Genomic DNA, 27,179 nt, shown 5'->3' with positions numbered 1-27,179 from the left:
CACGGCGAGGAAAAAGAGTCCCACCCCCACCCCCACTCACCCCCCGCGCCGAGCTCTCGGCCCCGCCCCCGAATCGGGCGGGGCCGGGGCCTTCAGCCTGGGGATGGAGTTGATCCTTGCGGTCCAGTTGAGCCAATATTTATTGACCATTTACTACGTGCCAGAGTCCCTTCCCTCAAGAAGTTAATACTCTGGTGGAGAAGATCAGACACATGAATGGACTATTTCAATCATGTCAGTACACTGTGGTGGGTGCCATGATAGAAGTACATACACTTAGTAAAACCTGGGGAGGGGCAGAAGGTATTTGGCATAATGGAGAAGGATTTTCTAGGTAGGGGGAACGGTTTGAGAGTAAGAACAAAATGGAGGTGAGAAAACAATAGTTACAATGTTAATAATAAGCCAACACTTGAGGACTTGCATATCCTGGGCACTGTTCTAAGTGCTTTGCATGATTAATCATTTAATCTACACAACAACCCTCTGAGACTGATACTCTTATTTCCATTTTACAAATGGAAAGTGAGGCACAGGTTAAAAGCAGTTTGCCCAAATTCGTACAGCTAACGAGTGATAGAGACTATCTTTTGGAAAGAGGGGTGTTGCAGGGAAAAGAGTGATCCTTGAGCAATATAAGAACGCGGTGGTTGTGAGAGAAGCAAAAGACTAAAAATAATCTAGATCAGAAACGATGGTGCCTAAATTAAGGCAGTGGTGCTATTCATTAGCAAGAAGGGATGCAAATGTAGGAGATGAAATTAGGACTCTGATAAACTGGGGAGGGACAGTAAGGTATGGAGGATCATTCAGGTGTCTAAGGTACGTGCCTGAATGATTGCTTGGCCCGTTGGCATTGCTGCGAAATTCCCCTAGATCATATACATGAGAAATCAGTATGAAGAGGGAGATAATGTGTTCACTTCTGGATACGTTCTGAATATCTTGAGTTTGAGTTTTCTTTGGTACACTCGGAAATATTTAACAGGCTGAATAGTATAAATCTGAAGAGGAGAGATCAAAAGTGGAGATGTAAATCTGGAGCTTTTGGCATATGAGTGATAACCATTATTTATTTAATGCTTACTGTGTGTAAAGCACTGTTGTGCTCATTGAACCTACTACCATCCTGTTGGGTAGGTACTGCTATTAGGTTCATTTTGCAGAGGAAGCAATGGAGGCACAGAGAGGTTAAGTAACTTTAAGAGATATGAACACTTTTGGGGCGCGGGGGCAGGATGAGTGCCTAGTGTCCTGCCCAGAAAAGGGGAGAGAGGAAATTCAACAAGTAGGACCTCAACACCAAAAAGATCTCTCTTATCCAAAAAGCAGCCAAACCCATGAAAGTACTGTTTGGGTCAACATTAGTCCTAGCTCTGCTTTCAGTTTCACCTAGAGGAAAGAAGTCTCTCTTATCCTCAAGGAATCTTCAATTTTAAGAGGGGAGGGGAGAAGCTTCCTCTTCAATAAACTCTTCCCCAAGGTACTTGGCCCCAAAAGAGTTCAAAAAGTCCTTACAGAAGGTACTGCTTTTCTTAGCTCTCTAGGGTTTCGAACCTAGGTGAGCCTGTTTGTCTCCCCGTTGCAACAGAGACTTAAGCCAAGAGGCAGCCGGCATCCTACTGGAGAAAAAGTCATCACTGTAAGATAGATACGAGATATAGTAAGTTATAATAAAATGTTAATGGTAGAACCTAAACGGTGGGTCTAGAGGAATTTGCTGCAGAATTCTTTTAACTTTGCTGAATATTTGAAAATTTTTCATAATAAAATGTTGGGGGAGAAAAATCATTGTTGCTCTTTGCCGTGGGTGTATATGATTTTGAGGGTCTTGCTGCAGTTGATTTCCTGTCATGTGCTCTTTCCTGGGAGAGCGTTAAGGCTATTTTCACACTTAACATTGGCATTCTTCAACCCGGATAGGTGTAACTTTGGGAAAAATTCTAGACATATATCAGTAATGACTAATACTTAACTGAGGTGCATTGGAAGAACCAGCCTAGGAAAAGCTTTCCCAATCCTCGGCCGTGTACTAGGACTCCCTCACGCTCCCAACTCCCAAGCTCTCTCCATTTCCGGTAGTGACCCTAAGTGATGAGATTCTGTTGCTCCCAGATCTGGCAGCAGCTGTTTGGCTCCCCACGGACCCGATGTGACGTTGAGGGAGGGGGCGGTTGCCAGGGTAGTGAGGGGAACCTAGGGACCCAGAAAGCTCTCCGGGAAGGCGACAACTCCCCCCCGCGCCCCGCAGAAGACGCTTCCCTTGCCCTTTATGATGTGTGTTTACATGGGCGGAGGGATCCCTCCCCAGCTGACAGCCACACCGCGGCCGGCTCTTCTTTTTTTAAAGAGCCTAGCCACAGGCGGTGATTGGCCGCGGCCGGGGCCGCATCAGCCTCCGGGGGCGGGGCCCGGGCCGCATTGTCTCGTCTGGGGCTGGCCGGACGCCCCAGAGGCCGGACCTGGGCAACCCCGGCCCGAAGGTCCCTGGGCTGGAGCTCCCAGAGGCCCGGGTACGAGGCCTGGGCGGGGTTCGGTCTGGCTTCCCGGGGGAGAGCAGGGTCGGAACCCAGGCTGCCGAAGCGGAACCAAGCCCCGCTCGGAGTGCCACGTCTCCAGGAACCCCCTCCTTACTCTTGGACAACACTCCGCCCCACCCGGGCCTCCGTCCCCCAAACCACCCCTATTCGTGCAGCCCCAGGGCCTTTGGACACATTCCTAAGGGCCTCCATCCTCAGCCGGCTCCCTTGTTCCCCAGGCCTCACTCCCCGAACCTGCGCGATCCTACCCCGCCCCCCGGCCTGCGCCCCAGATCTGCAGCCTTCGCCCCTAGATCCGCCCGCCTGGTGATGAGGCTCTCCCCGCGTTCCTTCCGGTCGCCTCTATCGGACGACCGCGCTCCAGGGTTGCAAACTGGGGGAGCGACTTTCCTCTCCCCCACCCCCCCAACCCCCCCACCCCCGCCGCCAGTCCCCAGCGCATTGCCGGGGGACTGGGCTCCGGGATGAGGGGCAGGCCCGACTCCCCAGCAGCCAGGGAGGGGGCGGCGGCCCGCGCAGCACGTAGCGCACGTGTAGGGGCCGCTCTCCACCCCCTCAGCCGCCCGCCGCCTCCGACCACTTGCCAGGGCTCCCGGTGTCGGCGGTGCGCCTGCCTTGCGCCGGGACCTCCGGTATCTGCGCCCTCCAAGTACTGCACCCCTTCGACCACCACCCTTCCCTTCCCAGCCCTGGTGATCGTCTCCTCTTTCTCCTTTCCCCCGATTTCCCCACTGCACGGGCCTTCCCTCTCAGCCTCTTCACAGTCCGTCTCAGCGCCTCCGCCAACGCAGTGCCATCCCTCCCCTTCTCCCACCACTTTGGGTGTCCTGGAATGTTTGGTGTCAGATGTCCCCTGTGAAAACCCACAAACCCTGAGATCTTGAGATGAGCTGCAGCCTCTTTGGCCTGCCTGTTTTATTTACTTGGTGTACTCCCTCAGCGTCTCGTTACTATCTCCTACTGCACTCATAACTCGGTATTTGTCTTTAACACTGTCCTCTTTCCCTATTCGTGGCTCTCCTCCAGGCTGGAAGCCGCTGGAGGGAAGGAGTAATGGTCTCTAGCGCTGGCACCAGGCACGTGGTAGAAAATCCACAAATATTTGTTGAAGGCGAAGGGAAAAGGCCTTGAGCGTCTGTGGCTCCGACTGGCTGAGGATGCAGCTTTGGACTGGAGAGAAGAATCTGGCTGCCCAGGGGAAGCAGGAAAAGATCTCACAATAGATCAGTATGTGCGGGGTGGGGGCCCACGTAGTGGGATAAATCCATCTTGCCCCATTCCCTGCCCTGTACATTTCCCTGGAACCAGCAACCCCTTCTCCTCTACTGGACTTGTCTCTCGTGTGGGGCTTCTTTGCTCTCTACTCTGCCCTACCCCCAGCTATGGGGGATGTCTCTTTGCATCAGCTCACCCCATGACAAGGGTCTCATCTCTGGGCTTCTTTCTCCGGGGAAGCTGGGTCTGGATCCTGGGGAGACACCTGATAACTAAATACCTCTTCCCCCTCCCCACCTCCTTTTCCTCTCCAGTCCTGGGATCCCTTCTCTGCTGACTCAGCCCATGGGGATCCAGGGTTCAGGGCTTTGGTTGACCCTCGTCCGGGCCCCCTTCCCAGGGAGCCTCCAACAGACACTGGCAAGTGGGGCAGTTCCCACGGTGTGGCCAGCCCTGCCCGTAGGGGTGGGGAGGGGCAGAGGTAGCCTCACTACAGCTTCAGGGTGTTTCCTCCTTTTCTGGTTGGACCACTTCAGAGGCCCTGGACTCCTGTGGAACAACCTTGTGCTGAGAAGAGAAGCGGAAAGGCAGAGAGGGAGACTCATGTTCCCTGTTCATCCTGCAGCGCCACCGCCCCCAACTCAGGTCTCTGGACGGAGGCGTCCCCCTCAGCACACTGTATGGCCTTGGATAGTTGGAATGTTTGGAATTCTCTATACCCGGGATGAAAGTCTTCCAACAGGAAGAAAATGACTTCTACAAGAATTATGTCAGAACTTCAGGGAGCACTACCCAATCTACCATGCTCATTTGAAATGCACAGTGTTCCGCCAAATCCGGTTGAGTGACCAGCACAGGGTCAGACACACACACTAAATGCTAGAGGCTAATTCCCTTTCTTCTCTCCCCTGGCAGGAAGTGGTGAAATGTGACCAACTAGAAATACTGTGCTAGCATGAATGAGACAGGGCGAGCGGCTGGGAGTAATTCGGAATCTCTCAGACATATCAACACGGTGAAGTAGGTGGCAATTAGTGGCACTGCTTTTCAAGGGGGGGAGTTGAGACCCAGAAAGGTTAATGAGCCAATAAAAGAGCCAGGACTGGAATGGTGATTCTAGAGCCTTTGATCTTCCCCAAACACCAAGCTGATTTCTCTAGAGCTGAGGAACCGGAACACAGACTCTCACCACCAGCCGCCCCTTCACCTGCCAACAGGCTTCCATTCTCTCCCCGGGCTTCACACTTCGGCTGTGATCTCCAGGACTTTTGTTTCTATCCCAAGAGTTTCACAAAACAATCCAAGTGTCACAAAACAGTACTCGCCCTCACACAGTGACGTGCTTCCATGCTGATTGAGACCCACAAGGCTGGTTGTATAACCCATTAATGGATTGTGACCCTCCATTTGAAAAAGGGTGCTCTGCGGTTCAGTTTTTCCTGCTGTTTGGGCAGCTTTCAAGATGATACAGATCAAGCAGGGAGTTTTCTCTACTCATACCCATCTAATCTTGAATTTTGGCCACTGTCTCTTCCCCCAACCCCACCCCACGTCTTCTGTAAGTCCTCCAGAACATTGTCCACATCGTATTCAAAATCGGTCATCGTCTCTTCCCTCTTCAGTTTGTTTTTCATTATTTATCATTCACTTGTCTGCAACCTTCTATTCATTTTCTTCCTACCCATGCCCATGAGACTTCAACCCCAGGGATGATTTTGTGCCTCATCTTTTTAGCACCTTAGCCCAAATGGGTGCCCAGTATAAGACCGGGATCTAACATAGTCTTCCAGTCTTCCAAGACCTGACTTGGAGCAGTGGCCAAGGACTCATATGCCTCGAGGGGGGCAGAAGTAACAGGTGATCACCCATCAGGCTAGGGTGGCAACAAGTTGCAATTTTCCAGAGAAGCCAAAAGTCTAGGTTTTTATACAAGCTCCCCTCATGTTTAAATATTTAATCTTCAGGGGCACCTGGGTGGCTCAGTCGGTGAAGCAGCTGCCTTCAGCTCAGGTCATGATCCTGGGGTCCTGGATCGGGCCCCGCATCGGGTTCCCTGCTCAGCAGGAAGCCTGCTTCTCCCTCTCCCACTCCCCCTGCTTGTGCTCTCTCTCTCTCGCTGTGTCTCTCTCCGTCAAATAAATGAATAAAATCTTTAAAAATAATAATAAATAAGGGGCGCCTGGGTGGCTCAGATGGTTAAGCGTCTGCCTTCGGCTCAGGTCGTGATCCCAGGGTCCTAGGATCGAGCCCCGCATTGGGCTCCCTGCTTGGTGGGGAGCCTGCTTCTCCCTCTCCCTCTACTGTTCCCCCTGCTTGTGCTCTCTCACTCTCTTCATCAAATAAATAAATAAAATCTTTTAAAAAAATAATAATAAATAAATAAATATTTGATCTTCAAACAGATTTTTAAAAAACAGTGTGTGGGCCAATCAAATGAGCTTGTGATCACTGTGTGCTGTGTGGGGCCACCTGCCCTGGAGATGCCCGTGGAATGATGAACTTCAGACCTTCAGAAAGAACAAAGGTTGCCAAGGGAGCACTCGCTGAGGTACCCAGAGAACTGTTGGAATGGAGGGGGGCTCCTGCCCCATCCCTATCCCGTGGGTCAGGTTCACTTTCCCAGGCTTAGAGAACTCTGACTTCCAGCCAAGTCCGGAGCCCACACCCAGCACGTACCTTGGCAGCAGTCACGGTGTCGGTGTCATAGATGGCCTACCCATAACTGCAGTGCTAATGAGGGACCTGGTGTCAGTGCTTTTCAATATTTATTTTCCCCCTCCCTCCATTTTTTGCCTCCTCTAAAGCCCTCAGAGAAGTGGAAATCAAATGACAAGATACGGAAAGGTCCTCAAAGTGCTGTGCATCAGTGTAAGAATCTAAAAGGAAAACTGGGGTGAAGGTTTAGGAATTAAAGTAAGATGGCTCTCCCAAATGTGAGGGAAAAGAAGACCGACCACGTTGGGGCGCCTGGGTGGCTCAGTTGGTTAAGCATCCGACTCTTGATTTTGGCTCTGGTCATGATCTCGGTCGTGAGATCGAGTCCCGCGTCGGGCTCTGCACTGGGCATGGAGCCTGCTTAGGATTCTTTCTGCCCCTCCCTCACTCTATAAATAAATAAATGACAGTGCTGTCATGGTTGAAAACGGTAGGTGTTCCTTATAATAAACAAGCTAACGTTTACTGAATGCTAGCTATGTGCTAGGCATTTTTGTGTGAATGATCTCAAAATCCTCATAAGAACTCTTGAGAATAGGCACGATTATCTTCATTTTCTAGATGAGGAATTGGGGTTCAGAGAGGCTGAGTCATTTAGCTAAGTTTACACAGCCAATAAGTTTAGCAGAACCAGATTCTGCCAGGCTGTCTGAGTCCAGAACCGGCGCTCTTACCCATCAGCCACACATTGCCCTTCTCTGGCATACTGCACGGTCCTGGCACCTAGCACAGTGTTTATTGAAAAAATACATGATCCTTCACCATTATCACACAATGCCTGATAATTAGTGAGCTAATAAGTACTTGTGGAGCATGTTCTCCAGCCCAACTACCAGGAAAAGCACTGTAAACATAGCATTGAATAAAACAAAGTCCCTGCCCTTCAAGAGCTTATGCTCTAGTCCAGTGGATAGAGATGGACAATAAACACCTATGGGTAGGACAGCTTCTGGCACAAATAAATGCTAAAGAAAACAGAACACATGATAGAGTGATGGGAGGCTGGGTGGGAGAGGTGGTGAGTAGGTACTGTAGGCACAGTGACCTGAGGCAGGAAGAACATCTGGCTCAAATCTGAACGTTGGGAAGCTTGGAAAGTCTACAGAGAATAGCTCCAAGAGGAAGAGTACCATATACAGAGACAAAAAGCTAGGATTATCCAAGGGATGACACCCCTCCCCCCAAAAAAGCCAGCGGGTAGGGGGAGATGAAGTCAGAGGCAGGCAGAGGGCTAGACCAGACAGGATCTTGTAGGCCATGGTCCGGAGTTTGGATTCTGGAGTTTGGATTTCATCTTACTTTCAACAGCAAGCCTTTGGAGAACTGTAGACCAGGAAGGGATAGCATTTGATTTACAATTTTAAAAGGTCTCTCTGGGGGCGCTTGGGTAGCTCAGTCAGTTGAGTGTCCAACTCTTGATTTCGGCTCAGGTCATGATCTCGGGGTGGTGGGACTGAGCCCTAAGTCAGGCTCCCGGCTCAGCGGGGACTCTGCTTGGGATTCTCTCTCCCTCTCCCTCTGCTCCCTGCCACCTGCCACACACACTCTCTCTCTAAAATAAGTAAATCTTTAAAAAATAAAGAAATAAGTAAAAGGTCTCTCTGCCACATGGAGAATAGATTGCAGGAGAACAGGGGTGGAGGTGAGGAGCCAATTAGAAGGTGGTTACAATAGTCCAGACAGGCATTGCAGTGGCCCAGACTCATGTTGTAGCCGTAGAGGTGGGTGAGTAAAGGTCATGCTGGGGATACATTTTGAAGGAAAAGGTAACAGAACTAATTAGATTGAATGTAGAGTGTTAAAGAGAGAGGCATCAAGGATGACTTGTCGATTCTTCCCCTGAGTAAATGGGCAAAGGGTGGTACTGTTGACTGAGATGGGGAAAACTCGGGGAGGAAGAGATTGGAGAGGTACGTCGAATCTGTGGTTCTGTTTTGACTCTGTTAAAGCTGAGATACCTCTTATTCATCCAAACGGAGACGTTCAATAGTCAGGTATCTGGAGCTCAGAACAAGGGGTCAGAGCTGCAGATAAGATCAAGCCCGGGTTAGCAGTGTGTACGTATATGTATGTATATACCCACAGGCTTGTATATGTTTAAGCCTGTAGATATGGAATAATGTGTACACATCTATAAATATATATACATGGACCGTATATATGTATATAGTTACACACACACACATATATATCATACTTAAAGCCATGGGACTGGGTAAGAACACCTAGGGAGAGCGTGTAGGAAGAAGAGAGCCAAGGACAGAGCCCTAGGACACTCCTAACAAGGACAGCCTGGGAAGAGGATGAGTCAGGAAGGAAACAGACAGGACAATCAGTGTGGCAAGAATGATGTCGGGGAAGAAAGTGTTTCAAGGAGGAGGCAGTAGTCAACCATGTCAAAAGTTGTAAAGAGGGGGCGCCTGGGTGGCTCAGTCGTTAAGCGTCTGCCTTCGGCTCAGGTCATGATCCCAGGGTCCTGGGATCGAGCCCCACATCGGGCTCTCTGCTCGGCAGGGAGCCTGCTTCTCCCTCTCCCACTCCCCCTGCTTGTGTTCCTGCTCTCGCTCTGTCTCTCTCTGTCAAATAAATAAAATATGAAAAAAAAAGTTGCAGAGAGGTTGAATAAGAGGAAAGAAAACATCACGAAGTGGGGCAACATAATAGAGGCAAGGCTTTCAAGGAGTTTTGCCGTGCTAGGGTTGCAAAGGAATGGGCAGGATTCAGAGAGACCATGAATTTAGAGCGGGATCTTGCTTTTTGCCTTCTTTCCCACCCGGACAGAGGGGAGCTCCTTGTCAAGATGTCGGGAACAGTCCAGCAGAGAGGGAGAAAGAGAGTAATGCAGAAGAGAAAGAGGGTTGTGGCAGGGGTGAAGCACCTGAGGCGGTGAGAGGGGGTGGGAGTCAGGGCACAACCACTGGAAGAGGGGAGTATGGTGCTCAGGTTCAGGGAAGTGGAGGGCATGGCGGTGGGGAGGTTTGATAGTTCTTGGCATCTCTTTTCTGTTAAAAGATGCCGATGCTGGTCTTTGGAATGAATATTAGCTCCCAGTTCTGAAGCGCGCACCCGCGCCCTAGTAAGTCCTGTACCTGCCCTGATGGTGGGGCAGTAAGGTGGAGGGGGAACAGGAGCAACATCACAGAGGGGTCTTGGCTCAAAGCTAGAAGACTTGCTTTGCTGGCCTCAGCCTCTCTGTCATTGCGCCTGGAGTGATTGGTCCCTGCACCCCAGCTCTCTCTTCCTCTCTCCTGCCTCTTCCAGACGTCTGTGGAACTCAGAGAGCTACAAGAGGGCGGTCCTCCGGCCGTGACTGGTAAGTGACCCAGGAGGGGCAGAGGAGAACGGAGCTATGGCTGTGGCAGTGAACTCCATCAGCTGTCACTGGAAAGCCTTTTAATCCGGATATGTATCCTTGTATTTACGTTCTGGAGAAAAGAAGCCGATCTCTTTGACATCAAGTGGTTTGTATCTGAATCACCTAAGTGATTTGAAGTCTTGGCTTAAGGAAACCAGGTAAGAAAAGTTTACTCTGTGAAGCCTTCCTACCATGTATAAGTTTTACATTTAGACTCTTACCAAAGGGGTGCCTGGGTGGCTCAGTCGTGAAGCGTCTGCCTTCAGCTCAGGTCATGATCCCAGGGTCCTGGGATCGAGCCCCACATCGGGCTCCCTGCTTGGCAGGAGGCCCGCTTCTCCCTCTCCCCTACCCCTGCTTGGGTTCCTGCTTTAGCTGTCTCTCTCTGTCAAATAAATAAATAAAACAAAATAAAATAAAATAAACTCTTACCAAAAAGCTAAATAGTTAAGGGAGAGAAGCACGTTAACCTCTGTGGAAACCCTGCACTGGCAAGGATCCAGAAAACAGGGAGATTCGAGAATATTACAGCCTCAGGAACATAAAAATTACCGACTACCATTTCTTTTCTTTTGTGTACTGAACATAGAGGGAAAGAATCAAGAGCAGGTGACGAGGCATATTAAAGCCTTTCCTCTGATCATTTAGAAACAATCAGGGAAACATTCTCACTAGAGAAAAGACACTGAAACAGAGGAAGAAAGTGGTAGACAAGTGCTTTTGAGGCTGAATTAGCCTGAAGTCCAAAGCCCAACATTGACAAAAGAATTTTTTTTTCACTCTAACAGAATCATGTTCTGATCAAGGTATGTGAGTAGGATTAAAGATGGGAATAAATTAAGGATATCCTTTATTAAAAGGTAAGAAAGGCACCAAATTGCCTAGCATTTAGCAATACTTCAAGTTCAGCTATTTTAATAAACTGACTGCTTTTTAAAATAGCAAGGGTAGGTGGTAGCATCTGTTCTCCAAGATCAAAGGGTTCATCACTGAAGCCCCAGCTGACCTTCATCATTTCGAGAAGGGAAAACTTTGGGAAAGCTGAATCTCCGAACAAACCTATAAAGAGAAGGCAGCAGAATTCACAGGGCAGGTGATATTCTTTCTTTAGTTAGGGAATAAGGCTATTATATTCCATCGGGTTCCCAGCTCAGATAAAAAGGCAGGCTTTGGAAATAAGTTAACAACGAGGAGGAGGAAGGATAGAATATGGGGGATTGTGTGGGGGAAAGCTTCCACAGGACGAAGAAGTTCTAGGCATGGACAAATGGCGAGAGTGCCCAGCTGCTGTCCATGTTGACTTCTTGCTACAGGAACCACGCCCCACAGACACCATGCGGTGTCCCGTCAGGCGCTGCTTCATAACGTCTGTGGGCATCGGATTCCTGTGGCTCTTCATCACTTTGAAAGTCCCCGAGGAAATTGAAGATGATCAAAACGTGATGGCTATCAAAGGCCAGGTAGCAACCCTTGCTCTCCGTGTGGGAACTGAGGATGTAGGGTGGGAATGGTGTGAACAGGTAGTTTCTCAAAGCACCTGTACCTTTTCACCTGAGAGCAGGAAGCTCCAAAGGGAGTTGGGATATGAACTTGGACCCGTCGGTCCATAAAGAAGCTGCTCTCCCACCCCCAACATTTGTTAAGGTAAGGAAGAGAGCAAATAGAGCTGGAGCCCTCCATACTTTGGCCAGTGGTCAGACATCCTGCGAATGTGCTGGGCTCACTCTGGGGAGGGTGATCCATTCCCTCTCTTTCCTGGAAAAGCTTATGAGAAGGCTCTAGGGGCTAAACCCTATTCTTTTTATGAAAGGAGGTACATGTTTTGCCTTTTGTCAATGCTCTAGGAGGACAATTATGACAAAAGGAAAGACCCGAGACCATTAGAAGACTGGCAGAATCTTACCTTCGAATATTTTAAAACAATTCAGCAGAGAAGAAAAAGTGAGTTCCAAGGAGGAGAATGGGGGATCCTAGGGAAAGTAGGAACATCAAGAGAAGTAAGGTAGTTGGGAAGGAAAGAAAGAAGGGAGAGAGAAAAGGCAGGGCTGTGCCCAGGAACATTTGAATCTGACAGACAAGTCTCTCCCCACCATGACATTTATATAACAGGAATGAAGAAGAAGAAGGGAAAAGATAATTGTTACAGGAAAGCAGAATTGCTGGTTTAGAGAACATCTGGGTTAGAAGGGGCCTTAGAGTCATAGTCCAAATCCCCGAGTTTTGTGGATCAGGATCTAAGCTCCGGAGGGAAGGGACTTGCCCAAGTTCACACAGTCAGTGGCAGAACTGGGACAGGAACCTGGGGTTCCTGACTTATGAAGAACTGCTTTTCCTTTCACCTAAAGGTGAGCTTTGGGAAGATGAACTGGATAAAACAAAAAGAATGATAATATCTATAATATTAGCTAATACTTACTGAGCACCTAAGCCATGTGCTACAAAATTCTGGCTCAAAGAAGACACAAAGGGACCCACGGGGACTCAGTATCACCTAGCTTAGTGCTTTTCAAACTTAAACATGCACATTAAGTTCTTGGTGATACTGTTAAAATGCAGATTCTGTTTATCTAGGAACCCAGATTCTGCATTTCTAATAAGCTTTCAGATGAGACTGATGTTACTGGACTAAGGACCACATTCTGGTTCGCAATTATCTAAGCATCCCCTCTACCAAAAGAGAGCATGGAATAGAAATAGGAGAGGAGAGAAAGAAACAGAGAAGGTCCCAGAGAGCATCCCAACCCCTAGCCCTCTGACCACCTTTACCACCAACCCAGTGTACACTGACAATTGTCCCTCTTTGGCCTCTCCTTAGCATGGCTGACAGTGGGCATCTCCTCAGTGCCACAACCAGATCAAAGAAGCCTCTTGTACACATTGGTCTCTCTGTTCCGTGCTTCCTCTAAGATTGAGCAGAAACGTCTCACGGTGCTGGTCCACCTGGCACATTCTGACCTCGTCAGGCTCAGAGAAACCGTTCTCCATATTTCAACCCTCTTCAGCCCACAGATCTTGGCAGGGCAGCTGCTACTGATCCATGCTCCGCCTGATGCCTACCCCTCCATGGATGACATGAGGAAGGAGGCCCATCATGGGGAATTCTACTCTAAGCAGAATATAGATCACGCCTTCCTCATGAGCTTTGCCACAAGGCTCTCTGAATACTTCCTGTTACTGGAGGACAATGTCTTTTCTGCCCCCAACTTTATCACCCACATTCATTGGAAGGTGAACACCATGAGGTCCAACCCATGGGTGCTACTGGAGTTCTCTAATATGGGCATCCTTGGCAAACTCTTCCACAGCAAGGACCTCCCACTCCTGGCCCATTTCTTACTCCTTTTCTACAAGGAGAAGCCCCTTGACAGGCTGATCCCCCACTTCCGTACCCTCCTAGCTCAGAAAAACCCAATCATCTGCAGACCTTTCCTTTTCTACCACAGGTTCTCCTACCACATCTCTAACGACACCCAGAAGGCCACACCAGTTCAGAAAAAGAACCCCTATGTTCCTGACAACCCACCTGGAGCCATTTTCACGGATATGAAGGTTTTTGATGTTCATTTCCCCTGGGAAGCCTACACCCTGGACGAGTCATTCTTCTGGACCCACAATGTTAGTGCAGGGAACCACCTGACAGTCATTTTGAACCATCCGGCGAACTTGAGCAAAGTGCAAGTACTGACAGGCACCATCGTGGATGGAAAGTACGCCCTGAAGAAGGGGCAAGTGGAGCTGGGCTACGACCCCGAGGGAATGCCTCAATACTGTACCAGCTTCACCTTGCTGGGCCATCTCTTCGAAGGGCAGATAAATCAGGAGATATTTCTGAAAAGGATGGGGCACAATGTGAGCTGTGTAAGGCTGGTGGTGAAGGCTGATCAGGTTGGCGGTCTTATAATCAGGCACATTTACCTCTGGGAGCAAAATGCCAAAGATATGGAAGCAGCTCGGAGTTGGAGGTAAATCAGTAACAGTGTAAAAAATTAAAGTCTTGAAGCCATTCCATTCCAGCCTATCTGACTGACATAGGGGAGATGTCAGGGAATGAGGGGCGGAGAGAGAAGACTCTATGGTTCCTTTGGTGCCACCATGATGTTAAGAGACCGGTTCCTTCCTTTTTCTACCCAGACAAGTGATTCTTATAGGATATCTTTTTCTGGGAGCAGATATAGCTTAACCCAACTTGGGGAAAGGCCTTGGTCAATCCCAGAATGGTTAGATTTTTGGGATGCTGAGATCAGCACAGAGGGTGTACATATACACACTCCCATGTTGACACATAGTCAGAGGTGGGGGGAATGTAATGTGGTAGTAGGAGGGTAAATGGGGAAATCCTGGGGTGTCCCTAAAATTGATATAAGAAGGCAAGAAAGTGACTCTCATTAGAAGTCAAATTCTCTGAAATTCAGGAAAGCGGCAGATGGACTGATAGCAATAAAACTAAACCCTTAACTCTATCCCTTTAAGCTGTTTCATAGTGCCCGTCTATTTTATCCTTTCCTCACAAACAAAACTTGGACATAAGTAATTTGTAATTAAAACTTCACTTTCTCATCAGCAATTCACTCCTTAACTCCCCCACTGGCTTCTACATCCACAATACTACTGAAACTCTTCCCTATTTGTAGTGACAAAAGTAGTCAAAACCCAGTTGCATTTTTTCAGAGCTCATTCCCCTAAACTCTGCAGCAATACACAATACTAACAAGCGTTCCTTCTTGAAACAGCCTTCTTCCTTGACTTCTGGGATTCATTCATTCCTCAGATACTTATCGAGTGCCTACTATGTGCCAGGCACACAAAAAAAGCCCCTGTCAGGGTTAAGTACGTGGTCTTTTGGAAGCACAGACCTGCTCTTTTTTTTTTTTTTTTAAAGATTTTATTTATTTGAGAGAGCGAGAATGAGATAGAGAGAGAGAGAGCATGAGAGGGGGGAGGGTCAGAGGGAGAAGCAGGCTCCTCGCTGAGCAGGGAGCCTGATGCGGGACTCGATCCTGGGACTCCGGGATCATGACCTGAGCCGAAGGCAGTCGCTTAACCAACTGAGCCACCCAGGTGCCCCAGACCTGCTCTTCCTAAAATATTCTTGGGGGCTTAGGAAAGGCTTCTTGGAAAATATGGTATCTAAGCCTAGACCTGACGATAATTAGAGAAGATATCTAGGTAATGTGGGAAGAAGGTCGGGGAGCTTTTTCCAGTAAAAGAAACAGCATGCCGAGAAGTAGGCCAGAGGTGAGAAAGGACATGGTTCATTTGGGAAAACACAAACCATTTAGAGGGACAGGAGATGGAGTGCAAGCTGGAGAAGGGATGGGGCAGAAGATGAAGCCACAGAAGAGAGGACCAGCTTGAGAAGGACCACAGACAATTCAATGGGTGAAAGAAGAGTCTTTTCAACAAATGGTGTTGGAACAACCGAATATCTACATGCAAAAGAATGAAGTTAGACCCCTACTTCACACCATATAAAAAATTGACCCCAAATGGATCATAGACCTAAATGTAAGAGCAAACACTAAAAAATTCGTAGAGGAAAATATAAGGTGTAAATCACTGTGACCTTGGATTAGGCAATGGTATATTAGGATATGACACCAACAGCATCAACAATCAAAGAATAGATAATTGGACTTTATCAAAATCAAAAACTTTTGTACTTCACAGGACACGATCAAGTGGGAAAGTGTTTAGCAGTTCCTCAAAATGTTCAACAGATTACCGTGTGATCCAGCAATTCCACTCCTAGGTCTATACTCAGGAAAATGAAACTTATATCCATGCTAAGATGAATGTTCATAGCAGTATCATAATGACCAAAAAGTGAAAACAATTTACATGTTTGAAGTATATATCCATACAATGAAACAGTAGTTGGCCATAAAAACGAATGGAGTACTGATATATGCTACATGGAAGAAATCGGTCACAAAAGGCCACATATCATAGGATTCCATATATAGGAAATGTCTAGACTAAGCAAATCCATAGAAACCGAAGTAGATTAATAGCCAGGGCTAAGAAAAAGGGAAATGGACAATGACGTCTAGGGGCGCCTGGGTGGCTCAGTCAGTTAAGTGCCCAATGCTTGATTTCGGCTCAGGTCATGATCTCAGGGTGGTGAGATGGAGCCCCACATTGGGCTCTCTGCTCAGGAGGGAGTCTGCTTGGCATTCTTTCCCTCTCCCTTTCCCTCTGCCCCTTCCCCCGCTTGCACACTCTCACTCTCTCAAATTAATAAATCTTCTTTTTTTTTAAAGATTTTATTTATTTATTTGACAGAGAGAGACACAGTGAGAGAGGGAACACAAGCAGGGGGAGTGGGAGAGGGAGAAGCAGGCTTCCCGCGGAGCAGGGGGCCCCATATGGGGCTCGATCCCAGGACCCTGGGATCATGACCTAGCCGAAGGCAGACTCTTAATGACTGAGCCACCCAGGCACCCCTCAAATTAGTAAATCTTAAAAAAAAAAAAAAAAAAGAAAGAAAATGACTTCTAATGGGTGTCTTTTATAGTGATGAAAATGTCCTAAATTAGGGGCTGTCCTAAAATTAGGGGCACCTGGCTAGCTCAGTCAGTAGAGTGTGCAACTCTTGATCTTAAGGTTATAAGTTCAGGGTGCCTGCGTGGCTCAGTGGGTTAAGCATCTGCCTTCGGCTCCGGCCATGATCCCAGGGCCCTGGGATCAAGTCCCACATGAGGCTCTTTGCTCAGCGGGGAGCCTGCTTCTCCCTCTGCCTGCTCCCTCTGCTTGTGCTCTCTCTCTCTCTCTGACAAATTAAAACAAAAAAAAGGTTCTAAAATTGATTGTGGTAATGGTTGCACAACTCTGTGAATATACTAAAAACTATTGAATTGTGTACTTTAAAAGGTGAACTTGGGGAGCCCAGGTGGCTCAGTCAGTTAAGCATCTGACTCTTGATTTCAGCTCAGGTCATGATCTCAGGGTTGTGGGATCGAGTCCCTGCATTGGGCTCCATGCTGAGCATAGACCTTGCTTGAGATTCTCTCTCTCCCTCTCCCTCTGCCCCAACCCTTGCTTGTGCTCTCTCTCTCTTTCTCAAAAAAAAAAAAAAAAAAAAAGTGAATTTTATGGTATATGAGTTAAATCTCCATAAAGCAGTTATTTAAAAAAACAACAACAAGGGTGCCTGGGTGGCTCAGTTGGTTGGGCGACTGCCTTCGGCTCAGGTCATGATCCTGGAGTCCCGGGATCGAGTCCCGCATCGGGCTCCCTGCTCGGTGGGGAATCTGCTTCTCCCTCTGACCCTCCCCCCTCTCGTGCTCTCTCTCTCTTTCTCTCTCTCAAATAAATAAATAAAATCTTAAAAAACAACAACAACAACAACAACTGTAGAAGTACATGAAGGGGTTTCGACTACCCTGATGGCAACAGGGAATGCAGGAACAGTTTTAAGGAGAGCAAAATGACCTGTGCTGTGCTTTGGAAAGATCACTACTGCTGTGCAGACTACTCCGAAGGGGGTCAAAATGGAGAATCCAGTTAGAATTAAACAAGGAAATATGGCCACGTGTCCATCTCAGCACCTGGCATATAATAGATAATAATAAATGACACTTCCCTCTTCCCTTCTCTTTCCCACCTTTCTTCCACAAATCCTACACCAGTCTGTATTTCCACATGCCTCTCTGCCTCGTGATCCCTGTCATTGACAGTTTCCTCCGCCCATCCCTAAACATGGGAATATTCCAAGGCCCTTTACTCTTCATCATCTATATCTTCTTTCTCCAATTTCTCAGTCACGCTCAGAGTCGCCTGGAGGAGGTTTCAGGTGCTACCTAAGTCAGCAGCATCCTCTGAGGTCTCCAGTGGGAGCCTCAGTGTCTTCTCTCCAGCCGATGATGGGTACCCTCCACTTGGCTCTTCCACTGTCATCTCGAGCTCAACATGTCTAAAACCAAATTCTTTAGCTTGCTAAAAGCCAGTACACCCCTCCAAAGACGTCTATTTCTGGCCATGGTTACCTTACATACATAAACTCAAAATCTTAAAACAGTGTTTTAAAAAAGTGGTCTATGAACCACTTGCATCAGAACCAGCTGGAATGGCTTGTTTAAAATGCTTTTACCAAATCTTGCACCTTCTCCACCCAAAGTGCTTCAACCTCTGTGATTTTCTATGTTCATGTCCACCCCAGTATAGACCTATCACTTCGGCTCACGTTCAAACTTTTCCGCAGAGTGACCTCTACGAGCCAAGGAGCATTCTATGTCGGGCCCTGGGCACCAGGGTAAGAGGTAAGAGGCTGTAGACTCTGGCTTAAAGAGCTCCTGGTCTAGTGTGAGGGACAACTAAAATCCAGAATTCAGGGGGCACAGTGGAGCGAGGGCGTGACCGTGCCTGAAGCCATGAGGGACAGTTTCACAGAGGAGGTGACAGGCAAACGGATGAGGTATTTCTCAGGCAGGGAAGTGGAGGGAAGGGTATTCCAGGCAGAAAGTGTAAGTGAATAAGCCAAGGAAGGGGACTAAGATCTTATCAGGGCACCTTCTCCTTGGACAGCGGCTGGGCCTTATTCCTGTGTCACTGGGACCCTGAGGTAACATGGGTGGGTGAAGCAAAGCCTGGGGTAAGAACCCAGGAGTAACGCTGTTGTCCTGAGTTATCCTCAGCCTCGGTGTCTGGGAGACGGTGGAAAGTGGTGAGGCCTGTGGCCTGGGGCTCTGCACCCCCATGTGAAGGGCTGCTCAGCTTTCCTGGATGGGTGCCCTGTATGCATGTGGGCCCTGTGTTGCCAGATCTGGCGATTTCTCAGGAGAAGATGGAAATCCCAATTTTTATGTTAGACTGCTCAATTTTTTATTTTATTTTTTAAGGTTTTAAAGTAAGCTCTACACCCAATGTGGGGCTCGAACTCATGATCCTGAGATCAGGAGTTTCATGTTCTACCGACTAAGCCCCTAGACCTCTCAATTTTTAAAGTGCTGGTGACTAATTCAAAAGATATAAAAACACAATTTTATTTTTATTATTATTTGTTAGAGATTTTATTTATTTATTTGACACAGAGAGAAAGAGAGCACAAGCAGGGGGAGCGGCAGGCAGAGGGAGAGGGAAAAGCAGGCTTCCCGCTAAGCAGGGAGCCCGATGCGGGGCTCGAGCCCAGGACCCTGGGATCATGACCCGAGCCGAGGGGAGGCGCTTCACTGAGCCCCCCAGGCGCCCCTAAAAACACAATTTTAGAACATAACGAGCGATGACTCTGCTCCGGTCTGGGGAGGCTTTCCCAGGTTACCAGTTGTAGCTCAGGTTACAACACCCTTGATTAGGTTACGACTTCTTGGATACTCTCTGGCAATCATTTTCACTTCAGAAGCACTAGTCGCTAGATGGATTCTCAGGACACACCCTCACCTCTATCAGTAACGCAAACCATCTTTGAGCACGGATTAGTCTGCAGAGATGGCGGAATTGATCTGTTCCATTCATTAGCTCCACTTTCAGAGGCTGACGTCATCCTCCTATTGACTCCCCCACCCTATTTGGGGCTTAATGTCCTCCTGAAGAACCGAGCCATTTAGGATAAGCCATCTAATGATTTACAATGAGTGTCATAATTCAAAAGGAAGCCCTGTCCTTATGGATTAGGGTATCCAAAGGTTGAGGAACTGAAAGGGATTGCTACAGTTTAGGATTTAGGGTGTAGCTCAGGCCAGGTCCTGGCTGGGTGTGACTGAACGAAGCTGCAATGTGGGTCAAAGTCACAGACCCCAGCGTGGGCGTGCCAGCTCCCCGAGACTGGCCTCCTTCCCATGTGCTGGGTTGTGGGGTCCTACCTTGAAGTAGCTGAATGGTAAAGGCAAATGATGAGGTGAGTCATTATGGGGTTGGCAGATGAAATGCAGTTAGGAAAGAAAGCAACCCACATCACTGGGGAATGATTACAGGGGCTCTGGTGATGAGTACTGAGAATGATGTGCTTCCTCAGACCTCTTTTTAAAGAGAAGTCCCGGCGAAGGTTTGGAGGGTGTGGGGCTTGTGGCTGCCGTGTGTCTGATTGAGCATTATAGGCCTACCTTCCCCACCACCTCCTTCTCTGGAACATTCTTTGTCTCTCTTTTTTAATTTTTTAAAGATTTTTATTTATTTATTTGAGAGAGAGAGAGAGAGAAAGAGAAAGCAAGTGCAGGGGGAGGGGCAGAGGGAGAAGCAGACTCCCAGCTGAGGAGGGAGCCTGAGATGATCGTGACCTGAGCCAAAGGTGCTTAACCGACTGAGCCACCCAGGCGCCCCCCTCCTTGTCTCTTAAAGTGAATGCTCTGCTCCCTGTTTCAAGTGAGGGTTAGGGCAGGGGAAGCCAAGAAAGTCACTGATCAAAGTTGCCTTAATCTTCTGTGGGGGGAAGTGAACTCTAAGATCAGCCTTGGCTATGAGAAACCAAGATGCTTCTTTGAGCCCAAATTCTGCTCTTGTTCTCCAACTCCTTGCTGGGGCTTTTTGGGATCGGTGAGATGCAGAGCTTTAGGTCAGATTTTGAGTTCATTCTAGGCCCCAGTCCCTTCCTAAACACATCCCTCCAAGTCTTCTTTCCATGTCCTGCTAACCTTACTCTGGCCTCTCACAAGCCAGAAACCCTCTTACAAAAAGCTAAAGGAACTGGGATTTTGCATGAGAGGAAGATGAGGGGTGACATTTAAAAAAACATTTTTTTAAGTAATCTCTACACCATCGTGGGGCTTGAACTCACGACCCCGAGATCAAGAGTTCCATGCTCTAGGACTGAGCCAGCCAGGTGCCCTGAGGGGTGACATTCTTAAGGAAAGGAAATGTTGCTTTAAGAGGATGTTTTGGAGGGTTGAAAAAAGTAAGGAGGCTTCTTAAAAAGGAGGTTTTATGGGGAGGCCTGGGTAGCTCAGTAGGTTAAGTGTCGGCTCAGGTCACGATCCCAGGGTCCTGAAATTGAGTCCCACATCGGGCTCTTCACTCAGCCTGGAGCCTGCTTCTCCCTCTGCGCCCCCCCCCCCCCATGCTGGCTCTCTCTCTCTGACAAATAAATAAATAAAATCTTAAAAAAAAAAAGGAGGTCTTAGGGTGGGTGGTTACAACTGTGGCTTTTAGAGTCAGCCTAACAGGGTCCAAAGCCCAGCTGTCGTTTACTGGAAGAACAACTTTGGGAAGTTACTTTATCCTCCAGACCCGAGTTTTCTCATTAGGTACAATGGGGATAATAAAGAGCAGGGCTGTGAGAATTAAGGGTGAGAAATACATGAAGCACTTAGAATATTGTAGGTACTTAGGTAAGCGCTGGGTGAGCATTAGACGCTGCTAGAATTACCCAAAGAAAAAAAGGGTAAAAAGATTCTGTAGTTCCCATCAAGTGTGCCTTGGCTCCCTGTCGCCCACACACTCCCCACCCAGTCTGGAATCCCTCCCTCTTTTTCTGCATGGCTAACCCCTGCCTCTTTGGCAAGATCCAGCTCGGCGGCCCTTTCAAAGAACTCCCAGGGCAACTTGAGTTGGATTTGTCTGGACAGTGAGTTCCTGCTTAACCTCCAAATCCATTGCCCAAACTCTGTGGGTGTTTGTTGAATGAGTGAATAATCCCCTTGCTTTTTAAAGTCACTTTAGTTCATAAATCTCATAGGAAGGAAAACCTTATCTGGTTTAATCTTCAGAAGCACAACTGTAGGAGCGATCTCCCTTTTACAGATTAAAATATATAAATATAAATGAGAGAGACATTGACCTGGGTTCCCACAGCATTGCCACAACACAGACCCTGGCTGAGGCCCTTGGGGTAGGAGTGCAGCCAAAGGTGGCCGTGCTGGGGCGGTCCCCCCTCCCCTGGGCCCAAGGGACAAGGCTGCCAAGAAACTTCATAGACGTCACCACCCAGCTGCCTGCAGCACCCAGCCCTTCCCCCGATGGCCATTCCTGTGGGTCCTGGCCCTCTCAGCCCACAGCGTCCGCGAACCCTAAGCCCCCCCTCCCGGCCCCGCGCAGTGAACCCAGCCAGTGCCGCCCACCCTCCCCGTGCAAGGTGGGTCCTCCCTTCCCGGGACCTTGGTCATGCTGTGGGGCTGCGGGGCGGGTGTGGAGGAAGCGAAGCGAAGTGGGAGTACAAGCCCCCCCATCCCTCCTGGGCTCCCCCAGGTCAGTCCACGCTGTCTCCCTCGCTGGCCTCTTTTGCTCCTTTTATGCCTGCCACATCCTTTATCCAAAGCAGCTGCTTCGTGTCCTCCGAATTGCCTTGTAGGGGAATGGCATTTGTCTTTTGGTAGCCAGATTCCTGCTACCAAGCCCGGGTTGGGCAGCACAGCATCTGGTGCCCAGGTGAGACTGGGGAGACTTGATACCCACTACTCCGGGAGGGTTGGGGAGCAGCCCGCCAGCCCCTGGGCCCCGCAATGAGACCCCTGCCTCCCTCCCCTCGGCCCCCCTCCCGCCGGGTTTCTCACTCGTCCAAACCTTTGAGTTCCCACTGAGGGCTAAACACCTGAGGTGAGGGCCTGCACCAAACTCACATCCTGCTGGAGGCCTTTGAGGCTCTCCCTGGGAATGAGTAAACTGTTTACCAGGTTAATGCGGTTCAACGAGAAGCCCACAGTTTTGGGGTCACCCAAACGTGGGCTTCAGTTCAGCTGTTTACTAGCTAAGATCTTAAAATGTGATTCCCCTCCCCCGAGCAGATGGTGCACGCTCCGAGCACATCAGCTTACCCCTCCCTTGGCTTTAGGAGACTGAGGTGCCTAACACTCAGCCGAGGACCAGCCGGGCGCCTCTTCCCTGCCCATCCCCAGCCCTAGAGGACCACAGGCTGCGGTGACTCCCAAGGGCCTGCTCCTTTGAAACTGGGAAGTTGCTCCCTGCTGACACTTCCCCCAGGGCAGGATCAGGCCTCCCACGGGGGCTGAACTCCTCCCCTCTCCTAGGGAGCCTCGGACAGGCCCAGGCAGGTAGGACATTTCCTTTGTGTTGTCTGCCCAGCCCTGGGTGGGTGGGGAGGACAGATTTTTCCCACCAGGACACCTCAGGGCATGATTCTCCTCCTTCTGGTTGGGCTATTTTAGAAGTGACGGCCACGGAGCTATTATCACGGAGCTATTATCACCGAGGGGGCTGAGACAAGACGGCCACCCAGGCTCCCTGCCCCGCCCCCCCAGGCATCAGCATCCCCGCCCGCCCCCACCATCCGTCCACTTGGGCACTGGCAGTGTCTACCTGGTCCAGGAAGGAGAAAGGGGTGGGACAGATCTGTGAACTCAGACACTTGACCTCTGTGATCCCAAGTTCTCTTATCTGTCAATGAAGGTATTATCCTCACAGGGTTGCTGTGGGAGTCAAATGAGATTAGCATGTGTGAGGGCTCAGAATTTTTAGGCAAGGAAGACATCATGTTGGGTCATGACATTACCTCTTACAGACCCTCCGGGGGCTTCCCCACAGCTCCTGGGGTAAACCTGTTTTAACACTGCCTACAGCTGCCTCACTGATCTCGTCTCCCGCCACCTCAGCCACGCGGTTCCTGCAGTTCTTTCCATGGGCCTGACCTCGTGCTAGACCTGGAGCTTCCCCGTGGCCTGTTTCCTGGCCTAGACCTCCTCCCTCTGGCTAACTCTGTCGTCCGCTTCGGTGAGGGGTCCTCAGAGGAGCCTCCCCTGCCCCCCCGCCCAAGGCCAGGCCTCCTGCTACCCGCTTTCTTTGCATACCTCAAGCTGGAGCTGGGGAACAGTTGAAGATCTGCTACCCGCTCCTAGAGGATGTGCTTCCTGATAGCCCCGCGTGCCTATTTGTTCACCCCCGTGTCCCAAGGCTTCACAGTACAAAGTAGGCATTTTATCGTCTGTTGAAAGAAAAAGCTATAGAATCCTAGAATCTAAGGGAGCTTCACGTCATTTCAACTCTCCCTTAGCCTGAAGTCTGCAGCAGGCACATCATGCCCACCGCCCCCCTTACCCCCCAGGACACAGCAGGCCCAGCAGAAAGAAGGAACGGGAGGGCCGGTCTGACTTGTCCCCCTCACTCCTTCCTACGAACACTTGAACTTCTGGTCACTTGCATCTTCCCCCTCCTCTCCCTTTCCTGACCCCAGCAGAACTTGCCCTGTTCACTCTGTCGCCTCAGTGCCAGGTTGGGGGGGGGCTGTTCTGCGGATGATTAGGTTCACCTGTCAGCAAACCTCCCGCCTGCTCCCCATCCCTCTCGCCAACCAAGGAGCGGGGCCTCTCCCAGCAAGTGGGTTCAGGTCCAGGTCCCAGCCATGCCGTCCTAGCTGTTAGACCTTGGACCAATCCATTTCGGTAGTGGTTTCCTCATCTGCAAAACAGGGATGCTGCTTCACAAAATGGTTGGGATCAGGAGGGACACAAATGACTGTGTGTGTGTCTGACCCTGTGGCAAGCACTTCCTGCGCCTTCGTCACTACAGCTCAGTGCGATGGAACCCATTTACCTTATGTCTGAGGTCACTGAAGCGCAGAGAATGAAGCGCATGAGCCCAGAGCTTTCCCGAATGTGTGCTTGCTCTGTCAAGGTCAGGGGCAGAGTAGGTGCTCCATAGGTTTAGGTTATTTCGGCTCAAGTCCCTCAAGTTACTGAAGGCACCTGGGGAGGTTTGTCTGCTGAGGCCGGGAGCCTCCACAAGTCCGTGCTGATGTTTGAGGCAGGGACATAGAAACGAGGGATTCCTCTTCTCCCTCCCTTTGAGGACTGAATTCCCACCTCTTTCTGGGCCAGTGGCACTGTGTCGGTCATGGGAGAGATGATGCGACCAGAGGCAGTTACAAAGTGCTCCAAAGGGGTGACAGGAGCTTAAAATCAAATTCCTTAATCTCAGGAAGTGAGGGAACACGTTTTTTCCTTCGTTGAAAGCTGTATTCCGTTTGGGCCATGCAGGTCAGATTGAGGAACAATTTTTCTTAGAAGTCTGCACTGATGCCTTTATTGTACTGTTTCTGCGAAAGTCTGGCTCTCAACTCCGGCTGCACATTTGCTTCACCTAAGGAGATTTTTAGAAAAATACCAGAGCGTGGATCCAAGAGCAGTTAGACAGAAGCTCCAGGGTAGAGCCCTGCCATTGGTTTGTGAAAGCTCCCCAGGGGATTCCAACATGCGGACCGGGCTGGGGACCACCGCCCGCCAATGGTCCCCTAACAGTGTGGTCTTGAAGCGGCATCACCTGGGAACTTCTTAGAACTGCAAATTCTCGGGCCTCACCCGGACCTATCGAATCAGAAACCAAGAGTGGGGGGGTGGTGACCAGCAATCGTGTTTACAAACCTTCCGGGGATACAGATCCAGGCTACAAAATAATTCTTAGGAGGGCACAAAGTTTTAAAGCTGGCAACAGTCAAAAAGGTCATCTTAGGGGCGCCTGGGTGGCTCAGTTGTTAAGCGTCTGTCTTTGGCTCAGGTCATGGTCCCAGGGTCCTGGGATCGGGCCCCGCACCGGGCTCCCTGCTCCGCGGGAAGCCTGCTTCTCCCTCTCCCACTCCCCCTGCTTGTGTTCCCTCTCTCGCTGTGTCTCTGTCAAATAAATATTTTTTTCCATTTTTTTATTGTAAATAAATAAAATATTAAAAAAAAAAAAAGGCCATCTTCTCTAAGCTTGTCCTTAGTGTCTGGGAAAGGGAGGGAGAGCTACACGGCTTCCCCCAACACTACCCAGCAAGTTCTGGGCAGAGTCAGGTGTAGGACCTGTCCACTCTTGGATGGTCTTGGAGTAGATGGTCTGCAAGAACAGCCACAATTCCCCCATCCCTGTACGTGCAGGGCTCCCTTCCCACCAAGAGGTAGACTTCATTTCCCTTCGGGATTTGTTGCCGGGCTACTGTAACAAAGTACCACAAACTGGGTGCTTAAGACAACATAAAGTTGTCTCACGGCTCTGGAGGCTAGAAGTCCGAGATCAAGGTGCAGCCGGCGACACGTTTCCTCTGAGCCCACTAGGGCAGTCTCTGTTCCAGGGCTCTTTCAGTACCTGACAGGTGTGAGAGCATTAACTCCAACCCACCATGGCATTCTCCTTGTGGAAATGTCCAAATTCCTCCTTTAATAAGGACACAAGTCATATTGGCACCCTACTCCGGTATGACCTTCCAGTTAAGGCCACATTCTGAAAAACCAAAAGTTAGAACTTCAGTGTATGATCTTGAGTGGGTAAGGGCCACGATTCAACCCGTAACACCTCCCATTGAAGCTGGGCCTTAAGGCCTAGGTCTTCGGAGTCCTCTGAGCTTCTATCTTCCTGCTCTGGAACCTGGCGACTATGTAATGCCTGACTACACCGGCTGGATGAGAGACTTGGAGAGAAAGGGAGGTGCAGGCCACCCCCAGACATCCATCACCTCAGCTAAGGCATCGGATGTGTGAGTGAGGCTGTCTTGGATCTCGGGTTGCCCCAGCCAAACCCACGGAGCAAGGGTGAGCTCCTGCCACCAAGCTCTGCCCAAATTACAGAATCATGAGCAAATAAATGGTTGTTTTAAGCCACCGAAGTTTGGGGTGGCTTGTTTTAGATGGAAGGAGAGCACAGCAACGAGGCTCCAAAACAGGGTCTTCATAAATTAATACTGGATTCTTCCTGTTGGAAGCCTTCTGCCAGAGCCAATGCCTGCCTATCGCTCCGATAAAATATTTGGGTCTCACTGCTGGCTGAGTGGCTGGGAATTAGGACAAAGTTCTGCTTGTATATAATGAATGACACCCTCTGACCTACCTAGAAGCTTCTGAGAGCACGGGTGAGATGCTGAAGCTCTAGCTGCGAGCAGGAGCGAGCAGGGGAGGGGGCAGAGAGATACTGAGGGGTGCTTTGTGTGGGTGGGCCTACGGCCAGAGCTCGGACGCACAGAGCCAATTGTGTGGGCTCCAAAACACTGGGACTTGGGGAGAAGAGGAATGCAAGTAGTGAGAGGTCTTGGCTGAAAGGAAAACTGGAATAATTAACTGCCGAAAACGAGTATCTTCAAAAGAGCTTAATTTGGGGGGGGGGGGAGAGCATCAGGGAAGACAAAGAAGTGATTACTTAGAATAGGAACAGAGAATTATATATGGAGAACAGTGATGGAAGATGCTCAGACCAATACAGAAAGCCCTCTTCTTCCCCCGCCAGTGGGTTATGCTAAGCCCCATACTGCCAACAGTGAGCATCACTGAACACTTGCTGTGTGTCCCAGGTACTATTCTAAGCACTGCAGATTTTATCCTCACAACCACCCTCGGAGGTAGGGTCTGTTGTTTTAGGCTCATTTTATGGATGAGTAAATGGAGGCCCAGTAACACGATAAAGGCCACAGGGCGATTAAGTAGCAAAGCTGGGATTCAAATCTAGGCATTCTGGCCGCAGAGTCTGTGTTCTTAATCATGAGTTAAGCTGCTCTGCGCTTTTTAAAGCCA

The 27,179-nt window shown here is 49.5% G+C and overlaps 1 protein-coding gene across 1 annotated transcript; it reads left to right on the top strand.

The window, feature by feature from the left end:
- Nucleotides 1-3,345: 3,345 nt before the first annotated feature.
- On the top strand, nt 3,346-24,978 carry LOC113932625 (alpha-1,3-mannosyl-glycoprotein 4-beta-N-acetylglucosaminyltransferase-like protein MGAT4E). Its single transcript, XM_027611922.2, has 10 exons — nt 3,346-3,767; nt 4,292-4,775; nt 6,158-6,303; nt 6,560-6,623; nt 9,732-9,983; nt 11,155-11,285; nt 11,670-11,766; nt 12,641-13,787; nt 18,026-18,076; nt 24,789-24,978. The coding sequence occupies exons 6-10, from the start codon at nt 11,160-11,162 to the stop codon at nt 24,976-24,978; spliced, it is 1,611 nt and encodes a 536-aa protein (XP_027467723.2). The 5' UTR covers nt 3,346-3,767; nt 4,292-4,775; nt 6,158-6,303; nt 6,560-6,623; nt 9,732-9,983; nt 11,155-11,159.
- Nucleotides 24,979-27,179: the final 2,201 nt, after the last annotated feature.

This window comes from Zalophus californianus, chromosome 10 (assembly GCF_009762305.2).
Source record: "Zalophus californianus isolate mZalCal1 chromosome 10, mZalCal1.pri.v2, whole genome shotgun sequence".
NCBI lineage: Eukaryota > Metazoa > Chordata > Mammalia > Carnivora > Otariidae > Zalophus > Zalophus californianus.
The sequence above is the reverse complement of the archived record's forward strand: the minus strand, read 5'-3'. Positions and strand labels throughout refer to the sequence as shown.

What these genes read in the sequence shown, in the direction of transcription:
- LOC113932625 (XM_027611922.2), top strand. Translation starts at nt 11,160, where the DNA reads ATGCGGTGTCCCGTCAGGCGCTGCTTCATAACGTCTGTGGGCATCGGA. An exon ending in TGATGGCTATCAAAGGCCAG is followed by an intron (nt 11,286 to 11,669) that starts GTAGCAACCCTT and finishes TCAATGCTCTAG; the next exon opens with GAGGACAATTATGACAAAAG. An exon ending in AATTCAGCAGAGAAGAAAAA is followed by an intron (nt 11,767 to 12,640) that starts GTGAGTTCCAAG and finishes GCCTCTCCTTAG; the next exon opens with CATGGCTGACAGTGGGCATC.